Source organism: Pholcus phalangioides, unplaced genomic scaffold (genome assembly GCF_987345545.1).
Source record: "Pholcus phalangioides strain wild (caught in Gottingen) unplaced genomic scaffold, Ppha-v1.0 ptg000001l_1, whole genome shotgun sequence".
Taxonomy (NCBI): Eukaryota; Metazoa; Arthropoda; class Arachnida; order Araneae; family Pholcidae; genus Pholcus; species Pholcus phalangioides.
In genome coordinates this window covers 25,555,269-25,579,267 of record NW_028301594.1, presented here as the reverse complement: position 1 = coordinate 25,579,267, position 23,999 = coordinate 25,555,269, and the positions used below count along the sequence as shown (strand labels likewise).

General features: G+C 35.7%; 1 protein-coding gene and 1 non-coding gene across 2 annotated transcripts in view; both read left to right on the top strand.

The window, feature by feature from the left end:
* LOC149090187 (ras-related protein Rab-37-like) overlaps nt 1-23,999 on the top strand; it is a 132,381-nt gene that overhangs the window by 88,888 nt on the left and 19,494 nt on the right. The window contains exons 7-8 of the mRNA XM_089238306.1: nt 7,087-7,153; nt 20,559-20,611. Of these exons, the coding sequence (XP_089094432.1) occupies nt 7,087-7,153; nt 20,559-20,611 (120 nt within the window). The remainder of the gene's footprint in view (nt 1-7,086; nt 7,154-20,558; nt 20,612-23,999) is intronic.
* On the top strand, nt 690-763 carry TRNAT-GGU (transfer RNA threonine (anticodon GGU)). The gene has a single exon. It is a non-coding gene; the product is annotated as a tRNA-Thr (tRNA).

The window sequence follows — 23,999 nt, the reverse complement described above, 5'->3', positions numbered from 1 at the left end:
TGTGAAATTAAAACTAATTACTTCAGTTACTGGAAGGGGAGAGGAAACATCAGTCATCACTACAGGGGAGTCCGCTAGCATTAGTCATCACTACTGGGGGGTGGAGGGGGGGGGGTTCGTGATTGTGATTTCAAAGGGTTAGAAAACACTGCAGTATTAAATATGATCAAATGAGAAGGGGTAAACAGGGCTCCAGGAAAAATACGAGGTAGATTTTACCAAAGCTAATGTTGATTGAGTTCATTGAACACGAGGTACTGTCAATGTCAGATTTTCTACGTCAGTGGTTAACAACTTTTTTATGCCATGTCTCACCAAAGCATCGCTGAAATCCTGATGTCCCTCCCTCCCATCAAGAGTGCTGTAGCAAGAACTTTTGTCAAGAGGGGTACCCCCCTCCCCCCCTTCTCCTGTGAAGACCGTAGTTCCACGATAAAAAGTTGTTTTTTTTTGTCACGTAAAAAACATTCTTTTTTGCTTTACGTCCTTAAACCGTCGTAATATTATGACACCGGCAATTAATATTTTGTGTGAATATTTTCTTTTCTCCAAAATAATCAGAACCCAATGTTATAAATAAAGTAGATCTCCGGATCCCTGGGCTTTTTTTTGATACCACATGGAGACAGCGGCTGCCTCTATTTCAGCGCCTCACGCCACAGTGCGTGAAATAAGAAAGACGGGGTCATGTCTCCAGTGGTGTAGATGGTAGCATGCTTGCCCGGTATGCAAGAGGGCCTGGGTTCGAGTCCCAGCGGAGACATGACGACTTTTCTTTCCGAGTTCACCTCAGCATAATATCCGGAAAATAGCTGTTTCCTTAAGAGGTTGATTTAAACAGGTAATTTTAACATTAACTTGAATAGGAAGCTCAGGGGGAATTCGAATTAACCAAGTTTACCTGTATTATAGATGTCATTGAAATGCCCTTAATTCCTGGAATCATTAATTGCACGTCCAGATGACCGCTAGAATTCTCTGCGTTACTTGTCCAACGCATGGGGATGTCTCTCCTATTGAAGAAGACTTCGATAAATCAACTCTATTTCCTATATATCAACGTTTGGCTCGTTTCTATATAATGATATACACTGGTGGAACGTTTGACATCAGGAAAACAGCTCTTCCTCTCTCCCCCCCCCCTCCCATCAGGGGTGAAGCGTTACGAAAACCATCTCGTGAATAGGGTATTTAGTAGTGTCCAGGAAATAGTGTTGTCTAGCGTGAAGAGCTTTGACGTGAGGACATTGGAATGCTGTTATTGTTGGACGAAGACCGTGCCGGACACGTTCATTTCCGTTTTTAACATTCGTGTTAGAGAGATTGTGTTTATCTGTTTCGTACATAATCAATAATTCAGAGTCGTATTTGTGTATTGGCGAAATCACCTTCATTATTGTGATTATTCCGGGAAAATCCTAATTATAACTGGAACCAACCGCCGATTTAATCCCTTTCCTTGATAATAGTTTGAATTCGTGAAACGCAATGATACGATTTAATGCATTGGAATGTAAGTTATAAAACACATACCTGAGCCACAAAGAAAATTAATAAATAAAATCTCAAATTCATTGTCAATGTTATGGTGGGAATAGGGATGGAAATAAATATATTTAAACAAATTTAATTGCAATTAAATCAATTAATAATTGTGCAATTCGTTACTCGAAATATCTCAGTTTTTCTATCATTTTGAGTCTTTATACACGTATATCATTGTACAGGGTGACGCATGCTGTATTCAACAACTTGAAATCACAACGAAGAGAAATAGTGCTCATAAGTTTTATATTGTTGTGAGATAAAAAAAATATAGCACGTAGTTGAAAATCCGCAGAAAACCAAATTCAGCCGACCACCTTTGTGCCGCCAAATGAGTTTCGAACCCGGATTCTCATGATGAGAGTCCAGCATGATGTCCATGCGGCCGCAACTGGATCACCGCGTTGCGGTTCCAGATCACTTCACTGTCCCAAGGCACATTCCCAGATCATTTGAATGACCCACAGCATTTACACAGATCACCACGGCACAGTTCCAGATCACTTAATCGACACGTGACACAGCTTCAGATCACTCCTTAGAACATTTACAGATCATTTAATTAAGTGGTCTAAGATCCGTTTCTAAAGCAATGAAGTGCCCTGCACTCTCATAAAGCATGAACAATACAGACATCAGAGCACATTCGGAATTGCGTGGATTGGATTCGAAGCAATGCGAGAAAGCCCAAATGACGAATACATATAGGTAGCAGCACTATTTTCACGCACAACTGACTACTTTTAGCCCACGCACATACTTTCGGTGCAACTCATTTACCCCTGAAAGAGGTTAAAACGGTTGTAAATTGCTCAGTAGCGATAAACCAAAGTTGTGCTCGGATTAGAGCATACTTTCCAAAAAATTTTTGTTTCATCGCTCCCTTCTTCAGAACTTTTTTTTCTCGCATCGCTCCCTCAAATCAACGAAGGCAATCTGGGCGAAGGTAACACGTAATAACAAGATTATAACATCTATCTACACGATCCAGGAAAAAGCACCAATCGTGAAAGAAAAAACTGAAATAAAGCCATCATCATTAGCTTTTAACGTTATTGAATATTTCAGTTCATTTCGATTTTCTGCAATTCGCTGCTGTGGGGGAACAAAGTATGATAAGTTACTGGGAGGAAAGGGGAGATAAGGTTTTTTTTTTTCATAATTGAGTCTGACATCATCAGCCTCTTCGAGACCATCCATCCATTTGGGAAAGAGTACAAATCATCCCAAGATTGTCTCTCTTGGCTGTCAGTGGTCATGTCTGTATGTCTGTCTGCTAGGGGAGAAATTACTTTCGTGAGGTGTTTGACGTGTAACTAATCATTACAAATCTTCAAAATGCTATAACTCCAGAAATATTCTTCCGATCCCAAAACGGAAACACCTTTCCATATAAGTTTTGCACAAGGAATCACACGAAGCGTGTAATTATAAAGGCAGTCGGGACCTTCGTGATTTTTTTTCTTCTAACCGGTAAAGGGAAAAAAATGAAGATCATGAAAGTCTCGATAGTATCCATCCTAAACACATTCTACTGTAATTTTTCCATTTCATATCTTTGTTCAAAAGACTTATTTTCTTTTCTTACCTTTCTCTCCATACATAAGTCTTTTTATGTAGGAATCAATCTCGCCATATCTCGTTCGTACGTAAATGTTTTTTTTTTCCAAATCACCGTCTAATCTTGCCGACTGCTGACAGCATAGATCAAGAACATACTGGTTTCTGATAGCATGGAAACTACTTTGGAATATCATTCCATGACACGCTCACGATTAAATTCGCCACTTTTGACTGCTCTTCTTCCCCTCGCGGAATTTTTTGTAGGTAAAAGGAAATACATATAGATATCTGACGTTAAATTCACAAAAAAAAAGTCAAGTTTTCAACTTTTTTCTTGTTGAAATTTTTCTCAGAATGATAAGAAGGAAAATATCAGCCGACAACCAAAGTCACGTTCAATTCGTCAAACAATTTTCTTGTAGGAAAAAATAGAAATAAAATTGGGAAAAGAGTTTTTAGGATTCATCCCGAATGGCATCGATTCCTCTTATCAAGAGATAGAAAAAAATATCAAAACGTCAGTCTTTCAACAAAATCTCAAATCGAATTTCTATCTTTAAAAAGATTGTATTCCCTTACGCATATGTATTATCCAATTTATCGGAAAGAATATTTTACAAAAGGAGCCATTTTTTAAACGAATTTTTCAAGGCTGAATGGATTGATATTGGGACTTTAGTCGACAAATTCATTTCTGGAATCCCTATTCGGAGAAAAGCAGTTATTCAACTCAGTTATTCATTTATTTCCCCTTTGACTTGTTTCTTTTAAAAATATCTCAAGTAATGCAATTTGAAAGACTGTTACAAATGGATAAAATTTTAATTATTTAAATTTTAACACTGTTAAAACATGTAGAATGTTCTATATATATTCGTAAATAGTCAAAAAATTTATAAAAATTGAAAAATCAAAGTTGAATGCGAATTAATTAAAATTATTTATTATTTAATTATTATTAGAAAATTATTCTTATAGAAAAGGAATTTTTTCGGCAAAGAGAAAAAAAAATCAGTTCACATTTTTGACAATGAAGGATGCTACACTGAAGCAAACCACTCGAAATATGCGAATGAGAGTCTTATAAAGTGCAGGGCGTAAGACAAAAAGCATATTTCTGAATTTTCTTGTTGCTCGCACTTACATAAGGTTTTCATTGTGATGTTGCCAATAGTGGATAAAACACTATTTGTGGTGATATTGTTTTACCGCAGCAGTATATCACCGGCTGAAGATTTACGAACGTTTCAGGCACAGAAGAAACAAAGGAAGGTTCGGGTCCAACGACTTCTGCCAGACTACCTTCTATCGACTAAAATTTGAACTGAATTTAATTTCTGATAAAAAAAATTCCTTTTCTTAAAAGTAACTTTTTTGCAAACGGCATTCAATTATACGAATTCCTTTGATTTTTAGACGATTACCAAATTTATGGAGCACCCTGTATTTCACCTACAATTTTGTTTGTATGGAGATTATACTAGTCCACAGGGTGACTCTAAATCATCCGATTTGAAAATGCTAGATTTTTAAAATCGATGACACAATATTAAGAAATACATGAATATAAAGGGAAAATGTCAGAGTTTTTGTTTTTTTTACAAGTGCTCATTATGACTTCAATACCACGTATGCCAAAGTAATATAAAAATTCTGGCATAACAAACGTTATGGATTCAGAAGAGATTGAAGAAAGGTTCAGATTCTATCATGAAGATTCTATCCTGGTTCTCTTCCATGTATCCTCTGTCGAAAAAAATTTGAACTAAATTTTTTCTCCTGTACCAAAAAAAGAAGTTCCTCTTCATGAGAATGACTTTTTCCGCAAACCACATTGAAATACCAATTCTTTTCATTTTTATAAATTTTCACACTATTTACGAATTTATGGGACACCCTGTATATGATTGTAAATAAATACGCATGTTCAGGAAAAAGGACTGCGTTTCCTCTAATGACCAATTTTAAGAGTCCATAAAATAAGAAAAAATCTTTTTGTGATTCCCACAACCTCATATTATATTTTCTACATCTTTTCCCACAAAAACATATCAATGATCAAAATTTTCAGGTGTAGAAAAGTTAAATTTTACACTTCAAAGACCAAAAGAGAGAGAAAAAGAAAACAGATGTAGTCCAATTATATAATCCTAAATATTTCACGGGATAAAAAAAATCCGAATTCTCTAGAAAATATTTCCCTCGGGGAATAAAAAATGGTGGAATAATTTCCCCTGTGGAACGATAAACCCATTATTTATAACAAAGGGTAATGCCGTATCGGATTTCCTGAAGAAAAGTTCTGAGAGTAAAAGGGAAAAATAGATTTTTCTGGAGAGAAAACATCTTTTGTTACACGAAATTATTATTTTCATTTAATACGCGGAAGAGAACGAAGATACATGATGGTTTCTTATTAAGACTTGAAATTTAATACAAAAAATAAATTCCATTTGAAATATTACTTGTTCTGTGTGTTGTAAACAAGGCGATACGAAGTTGGTCACATACAGTTAAACTCGGTTATAACGACATTGAATATCATACGAAATTTCACCGTTATAACCGAGTCGTTGTTACAATCAATGTTGACGTTTTTAAGAACCCATTTTCGAACGATTCGTGAACGAATTGCACATAATTTTTACATGCAGGGTGTCCCACATATTTGGAAAAAAGTTCAAAAATTCATAAAAATTGAAGGATTCGCAATACTTGAATGCGGTTTGCAGAAAAGTTATTCTCACGAAAGGGGAGGGGCGTGGTAGCCCAGGTCGATAAGATGCTCGCCTAAAGTACCGAAGTATGTTTAGAGGTGAAGTGAGTTCGCTACCCAGTTCGTCCTTGTCAGAAAACTTTCCTGACACAGGGGTATAACAGAAACGGCGACATGACCACATCAAAAAATTGCTACCGCAGGGAGTTCCCCCATCGAGGGGTTAGCGCACCAACCTCTCGATGAGTATAAAAAAGAAGCCTGCCGTTCGGAATCAGCAATAAATTGTAGGTCCCGGTCTAATTAGCGCTCGTGTTCAGAAAATGACCATGGTGCGACAAAAATGATCAACGAAAGGGGATTTTATTTTTTGGCACAGAATAAAGAAAGTTAAAGTTTAATTTTTTTGGTCGGTAGAGGACGTTACATGAAAGTCCGGTTGGAGTGATTGGACCCGGAGCTTTCTTCAATCTCTTATGTGTCTGAAACGTTGGTAAAACATGCAGCCGGTGATTCGTAGCTGAGGTAAAACGATTTCCCGAACTTCATCCCCCAATGTCAACATCTCAACGAAAACCCTACATAAGTGCCAGTAACAAGAAAGCTCAGAAATCAGAAATTAGATGTTAATCGTGAACCATTCATTTTATAGGACTGATTTGCGTATTTGCAGTTTTTTGCTTCCGTGCAGCGTCCTCTATAGACAAAAATTTGAACTAATTTTTTTTTCGTATAAAAAAAAAAATCTCCCTTCATGAGAATAATTTTTCCGCAAACCGCGACCAAATATAACAATTCATTCCATATTCATGGAATTTTCAAACTACTTACAAATTTATAGCGCACCCTGTACATATGGCATAACATTTCAACATTTAAAAGCAATTCTTGCGTGATGAAATTCTCTTACAATTTCCCTTGAGCTTTCAAAAATATAATTAAGTGCTAGGTTTCGAATGTTATTCTTACGTAAATAACATTCAGAATATTTTTGATTAATAGATAAAAATGACTAAGGACTAAGATATTTAGGAAATTGGATATGTTTAAACTTCGATTTTTTGAATCTCTCAGCGATTGAAATCCAAAAGAGAATCGTAGCCAATTTGAATAACGATATTCGTGATACATATGTATTAAATAAAATAAAAAATAGAACGTCTATGAAATTTTTTTTTTCATTGCTCTACGTGAGCAATAATTTTTATATATTCAGATTTTGTTTGTCTTACAGTACAACATGTAAATTTTTTATTTTGCAGATATGGGATACTGCCGGTCAGGAGAGATTCCGCAGCGTGACGCATGCGTATTATCGAGATGCGCACGGTATAAAACCATACATTTTTTATACATATTATATACTTTTAAATATTTATTCTATCAGGCATTAATTATGAGTTTCTTGATTCCTTCAAAGTGCATACTATAGTGTTCTTCTATTATAATCAATATACATCGTATTATATAAGTATCTTTTGAATTCATTATTAATAAGCAATGATGATCGTATAGTTTTATATTGGTTATATGTCATGTTTTTTTTAGGAAACATTATGTTCAAATATTGATAAATGAGATATATAAACGAGTATTCATTGGTTTAAATCAGGATTCTTTAACTCGTGACTAGCGGACCACATGAGGCCCTCGAATTGTTTTGCTGTGGATCCCCGACTTACATAGGCCTTAGATAGTTACACGACTTATAGAAATGCTGAAAACTTCAGAATGTGAAAGAAGTAATTTCAAAATTTCTTTTAAAAAATCGTTCTGAATTATTGAAAGAAATAAAATTTCAGAATTCATGAGAAATAATTTCAGAATTACTTTTAGAAAGCATTTCAGAATTACTTTTAGAAAGCATTTCAGAATTACTTTTAGAAAACATTTCAAAATTACTTTTAGAAAACATTTCAGAATTATTGAAAGAAAGAATTTCAGAATTATTAAAGGAAATACTTTGAGAACTGATGGAATAAAAAAAAAAATATTCACGAAAATTCATAATTAATGAAAATAATGATTAATATTTCTAGAAATATTTTCAGTATTGACGGAAATTTCTTTATATTCATTTCAACAAAAAAAAAATTGCAGCATCAATGAAAATTCATATTTTATTAATAAATTATTTCAGAATTGATGTAATTCATATATAATAGAAAAATATGTTTCAGAATTAATGAAAATTCATGTATCATAGAAAAAAAATAATTCCGGAATTAATAAAAATTCATATATTATAAAAGAAATATTTTCAGAATTCATACAAATAAAATAATGAAAATTCATATACAATGAAAAATTTCTCAAAATTATGAAAAATTCATATTTAATTTCACAACAAATAAAATTCTTCAATAGCATTGGGCCCCCGTTTCACCTTCATGGGAGGCCTTTACCCCATTAAGGATTAGCCGTTAAGACGCTACTGTGTGAATCTAGATACTATAGTATGACTTTATATTTATATTTTGGCCATGGCCAGCAATGTCTGAAAGGTTGAAGGAGCCCATAATATAAAATGATTATAATTACTTACTCAATTACATATAAATTAGAAATTAACGATTTTTTTCAATTTTTTTCTCTCATCGTTATTCATGCATTAAATACATTTTTATGAAATAGAGGTACAAACATTTATAGAAATGCATCACAAAAAAAAATATATATATAATAGTCGACAAAAGTGATTTTCTGCTCAAATAAAAACAAATAATTTGGGATTGTTATGAATTCGTAGATGACGTGAAGCTAATGGGGAGTAGCCGGGAATCAAAGCGATACTGAGGTGCTCCAGAGACCAACTTAAACACGATTGCAGCGTGGGCACATGAAAATGGAGCATGAGGTTTAACGTTGACAAGTGAATGGTCGCTCATTTTCGTTCGCCCAAACCCCGTTTCTCTTACGAGTTGAATGGAGGTGTCACTATCCCGGATGCAATTAGGGTCACCGATATGGGAATTCTCAATAACGAGCGGCTTAGGTTTTCTCAACATTGTTCAGCCGTGGTCAAAAAATCGAATTGAATGCTCGGTTACATTCTCAAAAAGGTCTCCCCGCGTTCTCTTAAAGTCATTCTTTCGATTTTCCGAGGCTTAGTTCGTCCTGGACTGGAGTATACCGTAAAGTTTTGGAGACCATACCTACAGAGGGACATAGACTTGGCTGAAGGGCTGCAGCGAAGAGCTATGCGTGGCTATAGCTATGAAGAAAGACTTGATCACTTGAATATGTTTACATTAGAAAAATACAGGTATAGGGGGATACGATCGAAGTGTTCAAAACTTTCAACCGGATGAATAGGATGGACCATAAATTACTAATACACCGTCAATTACTAATACCATCAAGGGGACACCAGTATCGATTAGTAAGGGACAATTCTAGGTTGTGGTGTCACAGGGAATTTTTCTCTAATAGGGTTGCTAATGAATGAAATAGCTTAACCCGAGGGGTAGTAAATTCTAACACGATTGACACGTTTGAAAAGAAAATACGATAAACATGTTGGGGTAAATCGAGAAGCTATCCATACTTAGAATAAGACAACCATAAATATTTTTTACGGGCATTGTACTTGCGGTATTTTTTATCATGTACATGCATATATATAATCTTTAGATTTTAAAATTGCATTTTTTATTTGGATTGCTGTATTTTAGAAATATGGCATCCATATTTGTTATGGGCATCTTTTTCTCAGCTACCTCGTTGGGCATTTTGCCTATTGTGGCCTTGTATTTGTATAAATAAAATGCATAGGTAAATAGAAAAATAAAATATTTTTGTTTTATATACTTAATACACTCATAACTTCGTTACTAATTCCGAATAAAAAAGGAGAAATGTGGAATTTTCCAGAGATTTATAAAAAGATTTGAACTCGGCATTTGAGCCGGATGTAAAAAAGTGTATAAAAGAGTCCAAAAAGCCAAAGACCTCTTCCTTTTTCCCTCGAAAAAAGTGCTTTTAACACTTTTTTCTTATCCCTTTCTCCTTAAAATAGTTATATTTTTTTTTTATTCGCACTTTACTCAAAACGTTAAGCTTTTTAAGGTTACGATTCGAGAACAACTTCTTTTTCCCCATTTTAAGAGAAGGTTTTTTTTATTTCTACGGCTACTGATTCTGTTGAAAAAAATAAGAAAAGGTAAAAGTATAAGTAAAAGAAGCACGCGTAATGGTATTGATGACGTCAACGCTTCAAAGGAAAATTACGAAAGTGTAAGGATTTTAAAAAAATATAAGAGAGCACATTATGAAGTTTAGGACTGTGAAAAAAAAAGAAGAATTCGCATATCCATTCATTTCTTCATAAAAGATATTAATTATGTACTGAAAAGGAAATATACAAAATATATATTTTTCATAATTTTTGAGATATATATTTTTAAAATAAATTTTGCAACTTTCAAATTTATAGAATGTGGGTAGGGAAAGTTCTTTTACATGCTCAACCCATGGCCCGTGGGACAAATGTAGCTCTCGGCGTCTGATGTGGCAAACGACTTTAGACGCTTTCTTTTGAAAAACTGAAATAAATGATCTTGATACGTGACATTTAAGTTACCCGCGATGCAGCAGTTCCGTCTCACTGAAGTGGCCCGCGGCACATTTACGGATCACTTGAGTGACCGTCGGCGTATATACAGATCACCTGAGTGACCGTCGGAGTATATATAGATCACTTAAGTGACCTACAACATATTTGTAGATCACAGTGATACGGTTCCAGAGAACTTGAACGACGCGTGGCACAGTATCGAATCATTTAAGTGACCCCGCGGTGCATTCTCAGATTACTTGAGGGACCAGAGGCACATTTACAGATCACTTAAGTGACCCACAGCATATTTGCAAATCAATGCGATACAGTTCCAGAGCACTGGAACGACCCGTGGCACAGTTTCAGTTACTCAAGTGATATGAGAAACTCGCAGCACATTTACAGGCACGCACATTACCGCATGCACCGATTCGTTGGGGGGTTTCGCGGGGGGGGGTGCATGTGTGGTGTAGCAGTAGTAGGTAGGGGCTCGGGGATCCATGATGTTCTTAAGTCAGCCACCTCGTTGGGCAATTTGCCTGTTGTGGCGTTGTATTTGTATAATTTGTATAACTTGATTTACCCGCGACATATTTACAAATCCCTTGAAGGACCCGCAGCACATTTCACCGCAGCACAAATCACCGTGACACAGTTCCAGAGCATCCAAATGAACCGTGGCACAGTTCCAGAAAACTTGAGTGACCCGCGTCATATTTACAGATCACTTGAGCGACCTGCGGCCCAGTTCCAGATCACTCCTGTAACCCGCAAAATGTTTATAGACCACCGCTGCACAGTTCCAGAGCACTCAAGTAACCCGTGGCATATTCGTAGATTATTTGAGTGACCCACGGCACAGTTCCAGATCACTCCAGTAAAGTGACCCGCAGCATGTTTACAGATCACTCAAGTGCTCCGCGGCGCATACGCAGGTCACTTATGTAGCTTGCGGCGCTGTTCCAGATCACTTAATTGAGTGGCGTATTGATGTTTAAAACCAATGAAGTGACCCGCACTGTCCTAAAAGTTGAGTACCCTTGCTTTTACCTGAGGTAATTTATGAATGGAGATACCTAGAGCTATGTAACTTAAGTAGCGGGTATCGTGAAAAAGACTACGCCCAACCAGTCGCAAATTCAGTAGCGTGTAAATGTTAAATGTCACTTTCAGTGGACGACGTCAAACTCCTCTGGTCGTCTGACTCGGCTGTTGTCGCGCGCGTTGCTTGCCTCGTCGCGTTGTGCCGACCTGTATTTTACGCCTCGACCGGCATAAAACACAGGGTGATTATAATTGAAGTCCCCGTAATCTGAGTAGTTTTTCTTCAAAAACTGCTTATCCGAATGCAGCCGAAATTCTTAGGATATCTTAATAAAGACCACGAGAGAGAGATTTATGGGAAAAAAATGATTCAGTTTTCAACCACCAGGTGTATATTGGAGAGTTTTTATTGAATTTTCCTTTCTCCCCGATGAACCATATAGTGTACATATATACCAAGTTTCTCAATGGAACATGTCCACCAGAACGGGCGCTACCTAGTCTGAGCAGTCGGTATACTGGAAACTACTCAGACCTATCTAGTGCCCGTTCTGGTGGTATATACGCTATACGGTCCATGGAGGAAAAAAAGGAAAATTCGATAAAAGCACCATTTTTTCATCTGGTGGTCGAAAATTGAACTTTTTTTTTATTTCATAAATCTCTCTCCCACGGTCTCATTAAGATAGCCTAAAAATTTGGTTGTATAGTTTTTAAGAAAAACTACTCGTAGTATGGGGACTTGAATTATAATCACCCTGTATGTGCCTTTCATAGCGTGTGAACGTTCGAAGAGAAAAGAAATAGACATAAGGAAATACAATATTTATGTAATAGATTATGTACTGCCACCATAGCTTAATACCATTAATAAGGGAAGCAAAATGGCTGAAAATGTGTCGTTATATCCGAGGTCATTGCGGTCTCCTCCACGTTATAAGCACAAGGTCCGTTAACTTTATTCTCTAGTGGAATTCAGCCAGCACAACCAATTATTGATGTTATTGCCAAAATGACGTTATATTCGAGGTCGTTATAACCGAGTTTGACTGTAGCTTTTGTTTTAAAAAATAGTACGACTTTCTTAAAGGAAAAAAAGTCGTATCCTCAATTAGAAATGGAAATGCAGTGCAAGAATCCACTCTATAACGATGGTTTCGCAACAGAATATAAACCTAACGTATCATTTCATTTTTTTTTCCTACAGCTCCAATTAATAGCCGATCCTTAAGAACGCAAATTGGCAGTAAGGTGGTACAATTATTGTAATGAGCTCCTATAATGAGCGATCAAATTTCTCCTGGGAAAATTCAAATGCAGATTCTTGGCGTCTCTAAAAATACAAAACAAAATTATATTTGTATTTTTGTTTCCCGGTCACACAAAAATAAAAATTTCATAAAGTTTTCGAACTATTGATTGCGCAACTGATAATTATATGCGAATGAAACATAAATCCCCAATTATTAATTCTTCAACTGCGTCCAATTAAATTTGACTCTCACATCATAGATTAGTGCAATAAGATATTATAATTATTGTGAAATAAGGTAGTGGATATAAAAAGGGAGTTTTTTAATGTAAAAAGCCGGATCGATAAGGTAAAAAGAATAGTTGCCACATAATCTTTTCCTCATGTGGTTAAAATTTAGCTTAATAGTCGTACAATCGCGCTTAGAGAGAATGAAGCCACAGCGAATGAACTACAGGGTGATGTGTATTGCAAATTTGAACAAGCAACCCTGTCAAAATTCGACTGCTCACGTGCGGTACATCTATGTCATTTAAGCGTCCAGATTTAAGACAGTCATTCGGCCCCAGTGGCTTCTATGAGTGCCCTAGCAATCATATAATCGAGGCTCCTTTACCTTAATGATCTTGTTAACTTATTGCTCATTTGTCCAAGCATAATTTACCAGTATCTGAACTCAGCTGTCGTTTGTCAGTGGCCTTACTTAACCATCTTTTATCAGAAGGTTTACTGAAACATCTTTACTTGCTGCCATCCTTAATCATCTTTTACCAGCCAACTTACTTAACCATCTTTTATCAGCCGCCTTTTCTAAAAACGTGTTTTGCCAACTGCCATACTCACTAATCGTTTACCAGTGGCTTCACTTACTTATCGTTCATACAGGAATGACCATACCTCTCGTATTTTACGGGTCATTCCCGTAATCTTCGCCGTCCCAACTTCTCATAAACTGTCCCGTTTTTCCACAGTTTTTTTCACAGAGGCTTATTTGAATTTTTATTCCTTAATGAGAGAAATCAAAAATTAAGATTCATGACATAAATTATATTATGATAATTATGACTCTAATCATCATATGCAGTCGAACCCCGTTGTAACAACCTTCCGCCCCCCTCTGATTTAGCACCCACCTCACTCAGCATCAGAAATATTCAGTGAACTAATTTCCCAGTACTTTAAACAGTAGTTTTACTGTCAAAAGTAAACGTAAGTAACTGGCAACTTTACTTACCGTTGACTGTGTTTTTGGCTATAATCGGCAGCTTTAATCGCCTTTGACTATGTTTTCGGCTATAATCAATAAATCGACAATATTTTTAGCGATAATGGGCGATGCATCGTATAGATCCCGATTTCGCGTATTTGTTATGAAGGAAATATCGTCAGCCCAGCTATTTATCGTAGTATGTTTTGATACATTGGAATGTATTGATACTTTCTATCTCTTTTCAGCCACCTCGTTGGGAATTTCGCCTGTTTGACCTTTGTATTTTCTACCAGAACATCTTTCGTAGGCCGGATGGAACCCCCTCGGTGCGCCCCATTTGGCCCAAGGGTCGGAGGTCATGCACCCCCCTGTTCTACAGTCTTTCAACTAGTAAGAGGCTATTCATGCAAAAGTCGAGAATTCTCACACCATATCCACATCCGGACCAGCCAGCGGTCCGTGATATGTCCCAATCACCAAATTCCAAGTTCTCAAATGATTCAGAAGGCATACAACGCATATACATATGCATTGTGACAGGGTTTCCAATTCAAATCGGTAGACTCAATGCATTTTCTTAATTCTACATATGTAACTAATTTACTGAAAAGTCTGTGGAATTTTTCATTTTAAAAAAATAACAAAAAAAAAAAAAATCAAAAATCACAAATTTTTACCAAGAAGCTCCTCAATTTCACGATTTAAAAAATCTTCTCTATCGTTTGGTTCGTGACATCTTCTCAGTTAAAGTAATGGGTTTCGTGAGCGAAATCATTGGGGGGCCATAACGAGATTACGGCAAAAGCCCAATCTTTCAAATAACGACTTCCCATTCACGTTTGTTTTTACGCGTTGTCAAATTACAAAAACTTGAATTTTCCTTAAATCGTTCGAAAAATATTACGATAGAAAAAAATATATTAAGTAATGGACTTACTAGACTAGTACTAGACACACTGACTAGTACTATACGACTAATTCTAATAAAGATCACACACACAACAGGTTTTTTTTTCCATGAATTTTCCATATTTTAAGCCATCAAATACGTATTGTGTGGGGGGAAAAAAATAATAATATATCTTCATTTAGTTTATCTTCCTTTTATCTTCCCGCGGAGTATTTCGATATTAAGATGAAATACCATTTCAGTTTTGCTTCACTTAATTTACGCAAAGCACACAAGTGACATTCCTCCATTTATCTTTTCCCGGTTAAAAAGACTATTGAGATTTTGACGTTGTTTTTGCTTGACTAACTAGATTACGCGTTCAGCATATACTCGGCCATTTACATAGAAACATTTTCCTCCTGAATTTAACATTTATTCATAGGTTCTTGCTTTGGCGTGGATATCAAAAAGACTTCTGAACTTTATCTGAGTAGAAATATTGTAGCCCATTGCGATTTACATACGATTTTAATGTATGTAAGCTGCATTGTCTGCGTGCGCAGCTAATCTTTATTATTATTGCTGCTTTGGTTGGCTGAGTGGTCATAGTGACGGGCGGGGATCCCGGTTCGAACCCCGCCAATGCCACAGTGGTAGTCGGCTGTAGTTGGTTATCTGTGGTTCTCAACTTCAACGTGCAAATGCGAGCCGATCCCCACGTTAAAAGTTTCTCCACAGAGAGCAACAGACCTACAACGGTACATATGTCCAATCATTGCACTCGACTCAGAATTTCAAGTATAGATGGCAGCACTGAAGAAACAGACACAATGCTAGATATGCACTCGGACTGTTAGGTACACCAACTCTTAGGTTCCAAACTCTCCGACGAAAAGGGTCTGGAAGAGGACTTGGCAACGGGATAAGTCCGGTGGCCGAGTCCTGGCATTCATTCATTCGGTTAATCTTTATTAACTGTTACTTCTACTTCTCCAAGTGCTCTTAGTAGTGAAATGTTTAATGAGAGAGAATAAGTGCAGTGTTTATAGTGTGGTTCAAATTCTTTATTTCTAACTTAGGGCAAGGAACTTCTTCATCACGGGATCCCTTCGATAGTATTTTTCTTCTACCTCTTATATTTGTATGAATTCGTAAAGAAGCATAATAAAACACAGGGTGTCCCATAAATACGTAAATAGTTTAAAAGTTGATAAAAACTGAACGAATTTGTATATTTGAATGCGGTTTGAGAAAATGATTTTTGTTCCCCATACGAGAATAAATTAGATCACGTTTTTGTCTATAGCGGGCGCTGCACGTAAAAAATAAGAATTGTTCAGAATTAATTTTTCAATCTTTCTGTGTCCGAAACGTTCGTAAAACTTCAGCCGGCAATTCATGATTGGGGCAAAACAATTTCACCAATAGTGCTTTTTTCACCAATGGAAAATGTCGACATCAAAATGGAAAACTTTATATTAGCACCAGTAACAGCAAAATTCAGAAATGAACAGTTAATCGTAGACCCTGCATTTTATTGGACTTTGATTTGCATTCTTCCAGTGATGTGTTTTCGTACAGTGCTCTATATCGACAAGAACTTGCAATAAATTTTCTTCTGTACCAAAGAAAAAATTCTAATCCGTGAGAACAACTTTTTCGCAAATCGCATTCAAATATACCAATTCCTTCAATTTTTTATGATTTTTTTTAAACTATTTATACGAATTTATGGGACACCCTGGGCATACGTGTGACCAGAAAAAGGAAGAAGGCTATCCAATTTCATGTAATCATCGATTTGACTGTCTGCCTTCTACGCTACAGAACAAATTTCCGCCGGTTGGTTTCGTTGAAAACAACAGGATGGTTAAAAAAAACACCGATCGTTGAAAACAACTGATTTATAAGGCTCACAACGATTTTTTTCCCCCTATGTTTGAATTAATATACATATAAAAAATTATGGAATACGTATTTTTTGCATATTTTCTTTTCCTGAATAATGTGTCCCGTATATACATTAATATCTTCTGGATTTACTAGTAATTAATATATAATTTTACGTTACCAAGTGCAATATTCAGTGAGATATTCAAGTTTTAAAAACGGGAGAAAGGTGGGGAAAAAACAGCCTTAAAAAAACGTGGGTGAAACGGTTTATCTTCATTTAAAGCTGTTTTTTCTCAATTTTCCTCCTTTTTTCGTATTCAAATGTCTCAATGAATATTGCGCTTAAAAACGTGGATTTTTTTTTTTTTTTTTTGGCATCATTAGAGACAGGGCAAAAACTTTTCAATTGGTTCTTCAGCATAGTGTCCGTATAAAACGTAACATTTTCATTTCAAAAACTTCACAACCCCTTTCAACTAGAATGACATATCTGAGTACTACAAGTTATTTGGGTACATTTTCTACCTGGAAGTATGTCTCTAGGATCAACGTTTCGTCAGTAAAATGCCAATACGCCCTATTACCTATGCTCCCTGTATATCATTTACGAATTATTAGCCTATAAAGCATATTTAATTACAAATCGTTCCGTATACACACTATATGAAATTTTCTAGTATTCTACGTAAAAATAAAAAAAAATTGCAGCTGCCTGTGTACGGTGTAGTATAGTCCATGATCAGTAATTAAATCATTTAGTGTTTGTTTATCGTTTAATATGCAGCGTCATTTAATGTGCTCACATTACATCGAAGATCATAACGTACGTCTGTAATTGTACGTGAATCTCAGAGGCAAAGCTGTTATGATTTACTTCTTTTCATCAGTGGATATTCTAATTAATATTGATAATGTCTCCGTCGACATTTCAAAGACTAATTGACATTTAGATTTTTATGACTCATTAAGATTTATAATTTACTCTGACGACCTTTGAGAATGTTAGATCATTAGATTTAAATGCATAAACTAGGCTGCTGTTATACAGCCTCAAGGGATGTACCTCAAAATGGCAGAAAACTTCCCCTTACGCACTCAGTTTTGGGTTCTATTGCTTCAATATTCATCCGTCATCAATCGATTACGATTCATCTAGATGTCTCAAGGGTGGTATCCACCGACAGGGTTCAAACCGTCATAATTTTTAGGTAGGAGATCGACACGGATTGGTTAAAAACATAAATTTAACCAATCCGTGTCAATCTCCTACCGAAAAATTATGACTATAGTTTAAACCCTGTCGGTGGATACGGCTCCTAAAACATTTTATACAGGGTGCATAGTTAACAACTGCCACCAAGATTTACTGGCGAGCCGTTGATCTTAGATGCTTATTTCCAAGTAGGAAAAGGTATCCAAATAACGGGTCGTACTCAGATATGTCATTCATGTTGCCACGGAACGGAACGTATAGGTATTAAAATAAAAAAATAACTTCTTTTACAAGCACCCTGTGCTCAGAAACCCATATAAAAAATTGTTGCCCTATTTCTTCTGGAGCCGATAAAAGAAATTGCACTTTCCCAAGTGCAATAGTTTCTAAGATATTTGAACTAAAAAAAGGATAAAATGAGGGAAAATTACTTTCCGTTAGCTTATGCTGTTTTTCCGCAATTTCCCCTCCATTTTTTGAATTGAAATATCTCAGCGAAAATTGCACTTAGAAACGTGCAATTTTTTTTATTGGCCTCAGGAGACACTGGGCGACAACTTTTTAATTGGGTTTTTTAGCATTAACATTAGCAACAACATCTTGAAAGCCCCTGCAGATCAAATTTGGGTCGAGACACTTAGCTGAAGAATACCTCTCTGTAAGTGGATTTCATGACCCATCTCGTAAGCTACCGTGAATAACTTTGAGTTGAGGTCGGAACTAAATTTGTTTTTCTGTATAAAAAAAAAAATCCCTTTTCGTGAGAATAAACTTTTCGCAAACCGCATTTGCGAATATAACACTTTTTTCTACTTTCATGCATTTTTAAACTGTATAGGGATTTATGGGACACCCTGTAGGTGTACAAGTTTTGATATCGATCTGACTAATGGTAAAAGCTGCAGGGTCCTCAAAATAGGCCAATCTACTTTATGGGCCACCTTGTACTTGTAAAACATCAATTCATCAGAACGATACGTTACTCTTGAAATCAGAAATCACAAAAACATGATGTGAAATTGTTTTACAATTTTCTGAAATCAATTTCGAATAAAGGCAAATTCAAGTAAGTGAAGTATAAAAATTGGTAGGATTTCCAATAAAACAGAACTCGTAATGCTAAATATTCGTTTAAACGAGAAAAAGAAAACCAAGATTTCCTCCAAATTAAAGGTGTTCGTAATCATCTCACCTTCGTGGAATTTTACGAACAGAATTATTTTCTTTTGGACCGATCTGCAGTAAATGAATCGAAAATTTTCTAATGGAAAAAGATTGGATAAAAAACAAAAATTCAACGAGCGGCGATTCTCGTAATCAAAATGTTATTAAATACGTGTAATGTAGGTATAAAAGGGGGGGGGGTGGATGTAATAACACCTTTCGGAATCGAATATTATTAACATTAACCGACTATTAACGATCCTCAGAAGAGAAGTAAATGGACGCAATCTGGTCCCCTTTGATTTTGTTCAGCGAAACTTCGAAAATGAGAGTGAGCTCATCATTATCTCATCTGATTATTTTAAAATTAATTTTCTATTAGTTTCTCACACTTTTACACTTTGGTGTTTTTCTTTTTTTCTCCCATTATAAGTCTTTAACTTAAATTAGGGTTAGCAGGCTTTCGACGCATAACAGTCAGAAACTTCGAATAGTGAATTTCATTATATAAATTCCTATTGAAAACAAATACACTGATTGCATGCTTAAAATGGCAATATTAAACCAGTAGTAAATGCTTAATATAATCAATGATTTTCTACTCTCTTCAGAATAATTTTGAGCAATATTATTATCATTATAATCTACAGCTCTATTCTTCGAACAAATATGTGTATATAGAATGTTCCTTTATATCATATATATATTCAATGTTAATTTTTGTTATTATTAAATTATGTTTAAAATTTCAGGTACTTAAAACAATATTCTTTCTGTAAATAACATTGCAACCAAATATAAATTAAAGGCCTCAGCAACATGCAAAATGATATGGCTCTGAATTGGGCAGCATAACAGAATTAGCAAATGCTCGTCGTCAGTGCTGATTGGATATGGAAGCTGATGAACCTAATTTTCCCCCCATCACTTCTTAGTGCAAAAATGTCTAATGCTATGATTTAGTAGATGGGAATTCCTAAATTCAATAGATTTTGCAATTAACGCTGCATCTCAACGTGAGAAACTGCCAATGCTTTGGCTAGCGAGTCTTGTTATCTCACCTTCAATCAAAGGAGTATTTTCAAACTTTGGATTCGTACTTAGATAAATTGTGTGAATAAATGAGTAAAATTACTTATATATTGCTCTTGTGGGATGCTGAGCAGTAATTTAATTTTAGTACAGTATACAATCTTGTGCAGACCACAAAAATTTAGAATACAAAAATTAATATTTTGTAATATATATATATTTCAAACTGTAGTCTGCATAAATAATGTTTACGGTTGTTCAACATATCTACTCGACAAAAAAGGTATTTTAGATTATTTATTAATTGGATTAATTATGATTATTATATAGTACATTGATTATTATAGAAGATTTTTGATGCTTTAAACCAGTTTAAACATGTATTTTACACTTGTCACGTCAAAAACTCAACCCTGATTTAAATATAGTTTTTCAAAAAAATTGGAATTTTAACCATTTGTCATTTATATTTCCAGCTCTTCTTTTACTGTACGATGTAACTAACAAGACGAGCTTCGACAACACTCGAGTAAGTCACTATATAGAAGAATAAATAATCCTTTTTGCCTAATATAATCACAAAACAAGAACAACGATAAAAGGAAAATATACCGAAGAATATGAAATTCCTAATGCATTTCGACAAGCTATGGGTGCCGTCTTTAGGGAATGAATATAACAGAACCATTTTATATATCCACACGCTGACCGGGTATCTCATTTGGGTTTGATACCAAATCTTAACTTCCGGTTGCTCAGTGGAAAAAGACGTCTGCTGAAGTCAAACGTCGTGGTCAAGAATGAAGCTGAGCGCCTGCGTGTAAGTCTAACGCAACGTTTTAATTGGTTTGCTTGGGAAATGAAGTATTTTATTGGTCTATTCGAATTGTCTTACCATTCCCGCTCGTAATGGGGCCAAGCTATGGCGTTGCGATCGGTGATGTAGATTTATTATCTTTTACTAATGCATTTTTGAAAGTACGAATATGAACACGATTAAATGTACACGCGCTCACATTCTTGGTTCTTGATACAACGAGCGCGTGTTCATTTAATCGCGTTCATATTCGTACTTTCAAAGATGCATTAGTAAAAGATAATAAATCTACATCACCGATCGCAACGCCATAGCTTAGCCCCATTACGAGCGGGAATTGTAAGACAATTCGAATAGACCAATAAAATACTTGAAATTTGAATTTGTGGCCCTCTTGCCAATCTCATTGGCACATTTAGCCTTCTACGAAAAACATATGTATTGGTGCCTTAAAAAATACTTGGTAAACGATAATAAATTAATACCATCGATCACGGCCCCATGGCTTAGGTTCATTACGAGCGAAAATTGTAAAAAAATTCGAATAGACCAATCAAATAGCTTCATTTCGCAAGCGATCATTCAGAACATTGCATTGAAGTTGCACGCAGGTGCTCAGTTTCATTTTGATGTTTGACTTGAGCAGACATCTTTTTCCCTTGAGCAACCGATTTGGTAACCAATTCAAGTGGGATCCCTGGTTAGTGTAATAGCGATTATATTTAATCTCTGAAAGACGGAACCCATAGTGCGTCGAAACGCATTAGGTATTTCGAATTTTTCGGCACATTTGTCTTTTTTCGTTGTTCTTGTTTTGTGAGTAAGTCATTATAATCTGTACTGAATTGATCTTAATCACTCTGCTGAAGTTGATAGAGCCATTGATTTCAGAGTGATGCATGCATTTGCGCGTTTTGCATATATTACTCAGTTCCATTTTTTTTTTCTGGATCAATGCAGAAAATTCAAAATTATGACAGCACAAATTGCTTCTGCGTGTATCAGCAGAAATTCCAAAACAGCATTCGCCATGTCTCTACTGATTCTGTTTCTGGATTTTCTATTATTGGGATTTAACTGAGTGAAAATTCTGACCTTCCGCTAATTGCAAAATTCCTTGAAAATGCAAACTCTTCTATTTAAACGAAATCTGACATCCCCCTACCGTCGTTTGCATTAATTTTTCATTCAAAATTTTATGAAAATTTATCGGATTACTCTTTTTTCTTCCCTGATCATTTAAAAAACCAACAAAGCTCCATATCACTCAATCGGCCCGCGGCATATTTACAGATAATTTAAGGGGTCTCACTACTCTTTGACGCTTCAAAAAATCGATTTTTCAAAAATAATTTTAAAAAATTCTTCATTTCATGAGGAATCGAATGCAAAAAACCGCTTGTCGATCGGCCATTTCTTTCTTCTGCTATTTAAGAAAAAAGAATTGTAAACAAAGAAATTTAAAGGTCCTTTTAAATGGCCCTTTAAACGCCCATCTTTTGAATATAGATATTTCTCTGTTTTTCGTGACTTTTTTTCGGAGCAAGTGGAGATTTTTTTCAAGAAAAGAAAGATATTGAATCTATCTATCTTACAGACTACTTTAAAGAAGAAAAACAGAAGATAAGCACTTTATACCACTCCAGAACATTGTTTGTTTACATTCGTATGAAACCACGCTATTTCCACATCTCATTTTTATTTTTGATCTTGTTTATATTGAGTTCTTGGTAATATTGAATTTTTGAAATATACTTTTTATTAATTAGTTTCGCTTTATTCGTGGATAATGAATTCAAAGTACTTGAAGCAATGTGGGTACAGATCACGAAAGCGTAGGTTTTATGGAAACCAGCATACTCTCAAGAGTGAAAGGATGGACGACACAGCATCCACAAGTGCATCTGCAAAGAAACTGAACTTGAGTGTTCCTAGCTTCAAAATTCCACAAAGCCCTGCAACGTCTTCGATTGAAGGATATAGACTTATTGAGATATCACTATTTATTTCAAATTTAAAGAGTTTGTTGTGCTGCAAAACTTGTCATGGTGAAATTGATGTAACAGAGGGTCAAATCAGAGGCTTAGCATCAAATTTCATCATAAACTGTAGTAAATGTAAATATTTGAAGCCGATACGGTCTTCTCGAATGATTGGGAAAAACCATCATATTGCTGAGATAAACAGAAGAGCCATATATGCTATGCGCTGTTTGGGAAAAGGACTGGCGAGTCTAAAAACATTCTGTGCGACAATGAATCTTCCTTCACCTGTCACACAAAATGCATATGATAAAATTACAAATAAGATTAGAGACGCTTCTACAAATGTGGCAATAATTTCTATGAAAGAAGCTGCTGAGAATGAAATTTCTCTCACTGGATCCACAGAGATTTCTGTGAGTGGAGACGGTACCTGGAAAACTAGGGGCCACACTTCTCGGATTGGTGTGTGCACTGTGGTTGGCGCACAAAGCGGTAAAGCCATAGACACCGAAGTAATGTCAAGTTACTGTAAAAAATGTGAATTTTCTGCTTCTACTTCCCATGAATGTATTCAGAATCATGTGGGATCAGCAGGGAAGATGGAAGTTGACGGTACGAGGCGAATTTTCGAACGATCCATTGAGAGACGGGGTGTGAAATATGTGCAATACATTGGTGATGGTGATGCAAAGACATTTCTGGAAGTGAGTCGATGTAAGCCCTATGGAAAAGATGTGCCAATCGCCAAAATAGAATGTGTGGGACATGTTCAAAAGCGCATGGGGACTAGACTTCGCAAATTAAAAACCGAAATGAAAGGAGTGAAACTTGAAGATGGGAAACCGCTCAGTGGAAAAGGACGTCTAACTGACAAACTTATCGATAAGTTATCATGTTATTATGGAAATGCAATAAGAAATAACAGTGACTCGTTAGAAGATATGCGGAAAGCTGTCTGGGCAATTTACTGCCATACTTGTTCAACTGATGCTGAACCGATGCACTTCTTTTGTCCCCAAGGTTCAGACTCCTGGTGTAAGTACCAAAAATATAAACAGTCACCCAAAGGTCAAGTACATCAGTATCATCATAGGAACCCTATTCCTCCAGCGATT